Source organism: Penaeus japonicus, unplaced genomic scaffold, assembly GCF_977035675.1.
Source record: "Penaeus japonicus unplaced genomic scaffold, GWHDUDI00000001_assembly GWHDUDI00000006, whole genome shotgun sequence".
Taxonomy (NCBI): Eukaryota; Metazoa; Arthropoda; class Malacostraca; order Decapoda; family Penaeidae; genus Penaeus; species Penaeus japonicus.
The window spans coordinates 25,576,341-25,586,340 of NW_028234408.1; the positions used below are offsets into that span (position 1 = coordinate 25,576,341).

The 10,000-nt window shown below is 38.4% G+C and overlaps 1 protein-coding gene across 2 annotated transcripts in view; it reads left to right on the forward strand.

Moving 5' to 3' along the window:
* Nucleotides 1–10,000, forward strand: part of LOC122247707 (serine/threonine-protein kinase 16) — a 16,702-nt gene that overhangs the window by 6,290 nt on the left and 412 nt on the right. For both annotated transcript variants that reach the window (XM_043007234.2, XM_043007235.2), the window contains exons 4-9: nucleotides 456–596; nucleotides 1,324–1,383; nucleotides 1,870–2,014; nucleotides 7,737–7,891; nucleotides 8,385–8,519; nucleotides 9,914–10,000. The exon at nucleotides 9,914–10,000 is cut by the window's right edge and continues 412 nt beyond it. In XM_043007234.2, coding sequence (XP_042863168.1) covers nucleotides 456–596; nucleotides 1,324–1,383; nucleotides 1,870–2,014; nucleotides 7,737–7,891; nucleotides 8,385–8,519; nucleotides 9,914–10,000 — 723 coding nt within the window. The remainder of the gene's footprint in view (nucleotides 1–455; nucleotides 597–1,323; nucleotides 1,384–1,869; nucleotides 2,015–7,736; nucleotides 7,892–8,384; nucleotides 8,520–9,913) is intronic.

A 10,000-nucleotide genomic window follows, 5' to 3' on the forward strand; every position in this document is an offset into this window, starting at 1 on the left:
TATATATATACATACATATGTGTATATATGTATATACATATATATATATATATATTATATATATATATATATATATATTATATATATATATATATACAAATATACAAATATACATATATGTATACATATATGTATACATATTGTATATGTATATGCATATGCATATGCATATGTATATGTATATGTATGTGTATATGTATATGTATATATATATGTATATGTATATGTATATGTATATGTATAAGTATATGTATATATATATATATATATATATATATATATATATATATTATATATATTATATATATTATATATATATATATGTATGTCTACACATTTGTTGCAAAATATACTGTGATTATTATTTACTGTTGTAAGTCACTGGGTCATATTTTTTTAAAAGGTTTGCAGACTTATTAATGATATCTGTTAATATTCTCTGTTCATTTTTGTAGATTGCACTAACAGAAGTGGAGTATCACAGGTCACTAAGTCATCCCAACATAGTTGAATGCATAGACTCTGACCTTGTGGGAGTTCCGGATCTCATGGGAAATCGCACCTCACAAGTCCTTATTCTTTTACCATATTGTCAGGTAGGTTGTAAATACGTGTTCGACATTTTTTTTTTTTTTATCAGAGGTTGTTGTCAAGCACTCCCTGATAGGCCAAATGTTGATATGCATAATGCATATATTGGGCATTTTTTAAACAGATGTGCACATTTGACTTTAGTCAGATCTTCACTGACTTTGGTCAATTATTATTGAGTACACATACCTGCATCCTCATTGCAAGCATAGTTTAAAATGTTACCTGACCATGAGGGGTTAATCCTTTTCTGCCTGATGTTAACCCATCCCCGACGGGGGAATTCTAGCCTTGAATGTCCAAATGCCGGGGCGTTCGAATTATTAGGCCTAAATCAATTGAATGGCTGGCACAATACTGTGCCGCCCGGCAACTGGGCTTTTGAATGCGCGGTACACATGCTGTACCACCCGTCCTATGTGGGTTAATGAGGATCTTTATATCAATCAAAGATAAAACTAAGGTACCTTATGTTATTTGCATTTCTAAAAGAAAATTTCAGAATGTAGTTTTGATTGCAGGCTTTTGTCTAAATGAGGACTTGATAATATTACTCCTATATTATATAGTTGTATTATATCCATCAGTCTTTGGGTAAACTGTATTCTTTTGTATTACATTTTCTCTGTTTCTTATAAATGATCATCAAATATGAAACATACTACTAGTATATTGTAGCATTGGATGAAATAAAGTGGTTAGAGGTGCTCATATAATTTAATTTCCTTACAGAGAGGGACATTACATGATGAACTGATGCGCAGGCAAAAAACAGGAACCCATTTAGATGAGGTGAGTCACTGGATTTTTCCCACTCCATATTTTTTTTTTTTTTTCTTCCTCATGAAAATTTCCAGGGTTTAACAGATGAAGTTGCATTAGAATAAAGTATTCCCTATAGAATTATCATAAAATATTACTAAAATACATCAAAATAGTAATATCCAAGATCATACTATTGCCTTTCTTATATTCCATCTGCCCCTTGTATATGTTCTGAGGTTACTTTAACTTCTTTTGTTTTTTCTTCATGGAGAAAAATAAGGGGAATATATCTGTACCTAATTTTCACATTTATTGATTTCATACATATTAAATATTCATTTGTGGCCTCTTTTAGGCTTTCATCCCACTGCTAAGGATGATTCTCCTCCAGTAGTTTCTGTCTTGCGCTTTCTCCTCCCTCAGCCCCATTGTTCTTAGGTCTTAGGAAATGGACATGCTGGTCTTGACCTCAATTTCATAAACAGCATGAGTAACAGTTTCGCTTTTGTCAAGGTGGTGGTGTTGTCCATGTTCCGAGGGATATGCGAAGCTGTTCAATGTATGCATAATGCCAAACCACATCCGTTGGCCCATCGGGACATCAAGACAGCTAATGTTCTCATAAAAGATGATCTAACTCCTCTCCTCATGGATCTAGGTGAGTGTGGACAGTGCTCGATGATGTACAATATATGTATATTTTTTTTGTAATAGAATGAAATATCAAGTATATAATTTAATGTTATGCTGAAACAAGTCCATGTTTTTTTGCAGTTCATTTAGTGAAAAAAAAAATAGTACTACAATTTGAAAAGCATGTTATAGTTTGACAAATATGAAAACTATTTGAGAATATAGAATATGATACAAATAAAAATAATTTTATCCTTTTTAGATTTTTAAATTGTTTTTCATTTTCATGTTATTTTAATATTTGATAGTTTTGCCAGTCTCATTAACCTCTTGATTAATTTGACAGGGAGTTTGTCACTAAAATAAGGTTTTGAGCATCAGTACAACTTGGTTATGAAAGCTTCTGGCAAACAGTCACTTTTGAATCATTGTTTGTTGATAGAATGACTGGTAAAATGATTGGTAATACTGGAAACGCTAGTAACAGGATGTGTCATTATAATGAGTGTTTTACATGCAGTAGTCAAATTTCTTATCAAAGATATTGGCAAACCAAGTACCCTTTGAATAAAGTTTAGATTGCAGAGGCCAATAGAATGATTAATTGAGCTGGAGAAACTTGTAGAATATGCAGCCTAGTATTGGCTAAAAGAAGTGAGGCATTATAAAGGCAGGACCAAAAGAAGAGAAATTGTGAAACCATTCATAATGTTTGTAGGCACATAAAAATCTATAAAATTTTCACACTCCTCATATGGTTATAGATTCAAGGTATGCTTGTACCTATAAATAAGTTGCAGTAAATAATGGGTTAAAGATTATTCTGATGATAAAGAAAAACTTTCTATAAGATTGTCTTGCATTTTTGCACATTTCTATAATTTTCTAGTCTGATTCATGAAGGAATAATGAATAGGGATTTTATTTTATTTTTTTCACATCCAATATCATTCAGCCAGTTTAACTGTTAACCCATTCACACCGGGGAAATTCCGTCTCTGAATGGTTGTAATGCTGAGGTTTTCGAACGCATAAGCCAAACGCCTCAAGATTCTTGGGTGCACACTTCGCGAGCCTGGGCTGCCTGCTCGCTCACCCCGAGCGCCGGCCTTGGATCAGATATCTTGTCACCGGCGTCTGACGCAATAACCACGAAAGCACGAATGGGTTAAGGAAATTATCAATATATATATTTTTTTCTCCAACCCAAATCTGTTATCTATCTTTACTTTTAAGATTTACAGTAAGTTTAGATATGTTTTGTAGACCTTTCTGATTATGATAACAGAAGTAAAAAAATCTCAATTGTAATTCAGTCTTTTTCTGTACATATTTAGATGAATACAAAAGAAGTGAGAACATCACTAGGAGGCACTCGTTTGATTGATCCAAAGGGGCACAAAAGGTATGGGGAATGAAGGTGTTTGTAGGGATGTGTATGTGCCATGCATATTGAGAATTCTTATTTAATACTGTGTTTATTCACTTGTCAAAAGAGGCGCCAGGAAGCTCTTGTATGATCGGTCAAGGGAAATGAAGGTGTACAAGGGGATGAGGGAATAAGCTAGAGTTGAGAGGTTTTGACTCAATGAAACAGTACCAGAATTTTTTCCTCACTCTTTACCATCCAAAAATAAAGAAAAAACAACAACACAGAAGTAGCCCACCAGTTTTTGAGAGACTATGCTCAATTGACCAAGCTCAGGTTAAATGTCAAGGATCCAAATGAACTTAATTGAGCCCTCTTGAAATTAAAGGGTTAAATTTTATACACATCAAATGTGTAGTCCATTTTCAGTACCTACAGTCAGCAACACAAAATTACTTCACTTCTTCATGATTTTGCATAGTTTCCTGTTTGAACGAGAAAATTGACCTTGTTTTTGGGTCAGATGACGGAGACAAGATTTTTAGTCAAGGCCGGCGCGCCAGGTGATCGGACTCACAGTGTTTGGCTAGTGCGGCCGAGAATCCCGAGGCGTTAGGCTTATGCATTAGTAATATCCCCACATTTCGACCATTTAGAGCCAAAATAGCCCCGTCGTTAACAGGTTAAATATGAAAAATCGGTCATAATTCAAAGTACATTTCTTGTAAACACTTATTTTCAAAAAAAATATCTACTATATTTTGTAAGATGATCAAGAATGACATATTATCACTTTCCCAGACTAGGAATATTGTATTTTAAAAATGACTGAGTATCAGCAATTCAATAAAGACAATGAAAGAAATATATATGAGTATACCCATCATGATTGTCATGACATATATGATGGCACTAATTACGGGTAAAAGACAGGTGTCAATGCATATGTGATGCAACATACGGATTTGCTCACGATTGAATCAGTTCAGTTCAGGTCAGACAGATTTGCAAAGACGTCGCTTCGCCCGGGCTATATGCACAAGGCGGCCCAGCCTCTGTCAGCTATGAGTGCTGACTTATCTAATCTTATCTCATCATCATCGCTGAATTCAATTCAGCTCAGTTCAGAGAGATTTGCGAAGACGTCGTTTCGCCCGGGCTGTGTGGATGGGGTAGCCCGGTCTCTATTAGCTATAAGTGCTGACTCATCTGATCATCATAACTGAACTCTTACCATGGTGGTCGGATTGCCTGTAGGCGCTCCAGTTGCCAGGGGACAAGTGATAGACATAGCCGTCTAACCAGCCCGGCGACTGTCGTCTCTGGGCCCTGCCTGTGGAAGCAAGTGTGCTCGCATTCCATCAGGTAGTGCTCTAATTTGGTGTCCGGTGCACCATAATGCTCACAGCGTTGCTCATCTTGCCCAATAGTGGGTATGATTTGCCATGCACAAGGGTAGCCTATTCTCAGTCTGTGAGGGAGGTTCTCGCTTCCTCTCTATGTCGCTGCAGGGCATCGACCTGCCCTGCAACCATCATTTTATGCCTTAGCAATTCCTGGCTAGGATGCACCACAAGATCACTCAAGGGTTTCTTCCTGCCTTCCTCTGCTAACCTGTCAGCTACGTTGTTCCATTCAATACCAACATGGTTTGGGATCCAATTGATGATGATGCGTCTACCCTGGTCCAGGATTCTTTGAGCAATGGTGAGAATTGTGGTTACATGCTAAACATTATCAAGGGGCATGCTTTGTTGCAGGCTGACAATGGCGGTCCTAGAATCTGCGTGTATGACAACATGCCCGTCCATCTGGGCTGCATGGGCTAGGGCTCCCATAATAAATACTGCCTCTGCCTGGAGCGAGGAGGCATTGTCAGATACCCGCATAGCTTTCTCTATGCCCCTTGCTGCAAAACCGGTGCCTGCAGTGCGGTTAATGGGGTCTACAGAACCATCCTTGAAGTAGGTTTTACTATTCAGCAGCGTGATTGCTGTAATGTTCCTCTCCGCCTCAGCCTTCAATAGAGGCGGTGAGTACTGTGTCTTTCTTCTTGATAGACTCATGACAGAAAACTCTATCAAGGATCGTGCCCACGGTGGGGCTGTGACATAGTCAGGGTGGGGGAGGTCCATGCCCTTAACCAGTAGTGTCTCATTGAGCTCAAAGCGTTTCAGCACTCTGGTTGTGTGAGACAGCCAGGTGTTGTTAGCAAAGAGCTCTTGGTTATGTGCAAGCCGACGCTGCACTCTCTGTCTTAGCTGCGAGTCCAGTTGGACTGTAGGACATTGGCAAGGAACTGGGCTGCCATCTGATCAATCCGGGTGTCCAGGGGAAAGAGTTTGGCCTCCAAGAGGAGGTTAGTAACCTTAGCCCACTCAGGGTCACCCAGAATAATCCTGGCGGCTTCGTTTTGTATGATGTCGAGCCTTTTCCTGAGTCCAGGCTTGACTGTGATCAGGGCAACGGAGGAATAGTCTACAATGGGACGGACAGCGTGCACATAGAAAGATCTTAGTACATGGTGCCCAGCCTCTAAGCGCCACCCCGACAGAGCTCTCATGTCACGATTGAAGTGGGCAGACATTCTTGAAGTATTAGGCTCTAATCGTGCTAGCTTCAGAGCTACAGGGGACCAAAGTCAGCTTAAACACGTACATTAATCTGCGCTGCCCAGGGGGCAGAGAAAAAATTTTCCCTGTCCCTCTAATTTTTAGCAGGTGCCACCAGTGTCATAGATTGTCTGCCCTAACTGCCAGTTATGTTAACCACAATGGATTAACCCATTGTGGATGGGTGTCATGACATACATGATTTTTTTTGTCATCTCCCAAATCTACAAATGTTCATTCACCTCAATATGCAGTCTTTTTCTTCTATTGCTGTCATTGATATATCAGCTAAACCACATTGTATTCTGATCTTAACCCATTAGAAGTGGATGGCATGAATTGCTGCCAAGGCAGAGTTGGTCTTAGATGCGGATTGCATCATGCCAGACAGTGTAAACCCGCCATCCTACTGCATACATATTTTATTAAAACAGTGACCAATGGGTTAACCCCTTCAACATGAGGACGCGTATACTGCGTCCTTGCAGCGCTTGTGTCAAACCCGAGGACGCGCATACTGTGTCCTGGCTGAGTTCTGGTGGAAATGAGTTTTCTTTCTTCTGGATGCTGTACGAGATCTTTCAGAATAGAGGTCGGATATGATACGATATATTACTTGACTTTCATTATTATTACATAAGAGTGGGATTCACTTATACCAGGGGAGGCATTGATGGGCCCTGCTAGCATCATTTTATTATTTATTTATGGAACATTATGTAAAAATATAAAGCATATTATGATTAGTTTACCATACTATTTCAATCGTTTTCTTTGGTCATCTGAGTGAGGCCTCCCACCAAGGTCATTCTTTCCATCTTCCTCCCAACCCATGTAAATAATTTGTCATATGCATATGGGGGAAGAGGTTAACTATGCATATTTTGATATATAACACATGAGGATTATGTTGAGGTTTTGGCTTTAAACTTGTAGAGGTTTTGGCTTAAAACTTCATATTCAGTAGTGACGTTTAAAATTTGGCGTGCGCCGGCAGCTCGGATACGGTGTGAGGAGCATTTTCTACTGCCCGTAGTTAAGGGGTTAAAGTAGGAAGCATCATAAATAAGAGTATTTTGCCACATTTTACATGCCAGTTGTATCATATATATTTATTTATAATGATTGTCCATAACCTTAGCTATTCCACAGTGTACCAGAATCAAAGGGTAGAGCTCAAATTTAGAGTCTGGTGCTATGTTGAGAATTGGTTTTCAAAGAGGAAGCTACACTAGAATAATTACTGAAGGGATGTGGCTATCAAAAAATGTGCATATGCTGTAGGGGGATCAAAGTTTAAACTCCTTTATTAACCCATTGCATACGGGTGTCATGACATACATGTTGGCTAAAAGATGGGTGTCAGTGTGTACATGATGCAACATTGGGATCTGCTCACAGTTGAAACATGCACACACTCACAAAGTATTATGGCTGTAATGGTGCTAGCTCCAGAGCTACAGGGTTCCAAAGTCAGCCAAAATCCATATTTTATGATGGATCTATGGAAAAATATTGTTTGGGCTAGTCTGCTACCCAGGGGGTGGAGAATACACTTTCCCTGTCCCTCTAATTTTTAGCTTGTGCCACTAGTGTTGAAGACTGCCTGCCCTGACCACCAGTTAGGCGTCCCGTCCCGTCTGCAATGGGTTAATTATTGTTCTTTATAAAATTTGGATTGAGTAATGAATACTAAACATGATGATTATTACTTTTTTTATACCTTATGTGTATGGTTTGTTAAACTATAAAAATTATCTTTTCAGGGTCTGTGGCTCGTGCAAGAGTTGAGATAAATGGCAGCTCAGAAGCTCGGAAATTGCAGGATGAAGCTGCAGAGAGAAGCTCTATGCCATATAGAGCTCCAGAACTATTCAACGTGGAATCATTTTGTCACATTGATGAGCGAACAGATGTTTGGGTAAGTAGCCTCTTAATGGGAATATGATTGACAGCATTTATGATAAACATCTGAATGTTTCATTTGATTGCAGCATTTATGATAAACATCTGAATGTATTATTTGATTGACAGCATTTATGATAAACATCTGAATGTTTCATTTGATTGACAGCATTTATGATAAACAAACATCTGAGTGTATCATTTGATTGACAGCATTCATGATAAACAAACATCTGAATGTATTATTTGATTAATAGCATTCATGATAATCATCTTAATGTATCATTTGGTTGACAGGATTTATAATAAACATCTAAATATATAATTTGATTGACAGCATTAATAATAAACATCTGAATGTATCATTTGATAAAGTTATCAGCGAGAAATGTCTATTTCGACTATTAAATCACATATATTTTATGCACAACATGCCCAGTTACAGACTTTTTGGACATTTTTGACATAACCAAAGTTTGTTTATTACTAACATATTAATTTTTTTTCAGTCATTGGGTTGTTTGCTGTATGCCCTCTGCTTCTACAGATCTCCATTTGAAGCTGTGTATGAAAGAGGGGACAGTGTAGCCTTAGCTGTTACAAGTGGAATTACCAAATATCCTGAAAATCATTCATACTCTGAGGTAAGTAGATTCTGATGATTTTTTTGTTTAGCAGAAAAATATACTGTAAAAAAAAATCATGTTTGGTAATAGTTTGCAGCTTTCACAATGCTTTTTGAAGTGATCTGGTACATGGCTTTGGTGTTATTCCTCAATAGAAGAGCAACTCTTACATTTTATGGTTATTGAATGTGAAATTGTGGCACACAATAAAAGAATTCATGTGATTATAGCACCAATCTGAAATTTAAAGTACAATATGAAATCTTGTCCTTTCACCATAAAAGAGAGTTGGAAGGGTTACAAGGGTAACAATTAATTTTGTTGTTGACCATTTGATTACCCTTGTGTCTGTCCTCTTTTATACACTCCTTAAATAGATGTTTTCTTTACATCTTTACGTGCTCTCCTTAACCCACTCACGCCGGATTATGTGCTGACACGTTTCGTGGTTTTCGCGTCAGACACCGCCGACGAGATATCTGGCCAAGGCCGGCACTCGGGGTGAGCGAGCGGGCAGCCCAGGCTCGCGGCCCGTGCGCCCGAGAATCTTGAAGCGTTCGGATGATGAGTTTGAAAACCTCGGAATAGTGACCGTGCAAAGCTGGAATAGCCCCGGCGTGAATGGGTTAACCTGTCGCCGACAAGGTGCTTTTGGCTCCAAATGGTCTAGATACTGGGGTATTTCAAGTGCATAAGCATAATGCCTAGGGGTATTTGCCTGCTCTGGCTGTGGCCAACCACTTTGTGCCCAATCACCCAGCGTGCCGACCATATGGAAAGCCATGACAAAATATCTCGTCCCCAGTGGCAGCTACTGCCACCACTTGACGTGATATTGTGTTACTTGTCACGTGGCTTTAACGGGTTAAATAGATGTTCTTTTTTCTCTTTATAACTCTGTAATTCTTTTCAGAAATCTATTTCAGTTATTGCAGTCTACTGAATAGCTGCTAAAGTTGTACATTTCACTGTCTTTCTTTGTGTCTTATTCTATAGCTGCCAGTATCTGTGTAATTTCTGATCTATACATCTGTCCACTTATCTGTTTTTTCACCCGTAAGTTTTTCTATGTATTTATCCATCTACTCTGTTATTCATCATTCCATCCACTTACCCATGTGCCTAACTTAGTCATCCACTCAGCCCTTCTTTCCTTTCTTTCTTCTGTCCGTCCTTCCTTCCTTCCTTCCTTCCTTCCTTCCTTCCTTCCTTCCTTCCTTCCTTCCTTCCTTCCTTCCTTCCTTCCTTCCTTCCTTCCTTCCTTCCTTTTTCTTTCTTTCCAGAAATCAACTCATCCAACCATCTATCTGACCATTCTTACAATCATCCACTTAACCAATAATAATAGCAGTTTCTTTTTTATATTATGTAATATAACATTAACATTATTTATATTTCATTTCCACTTTTAGGATCTCATTGAACTTATCAAGAGTATAGTAAAAGTGGATCCGAATGAACGACCATATCTTGACTCTCTTATCAGTCGGCTTGATCAG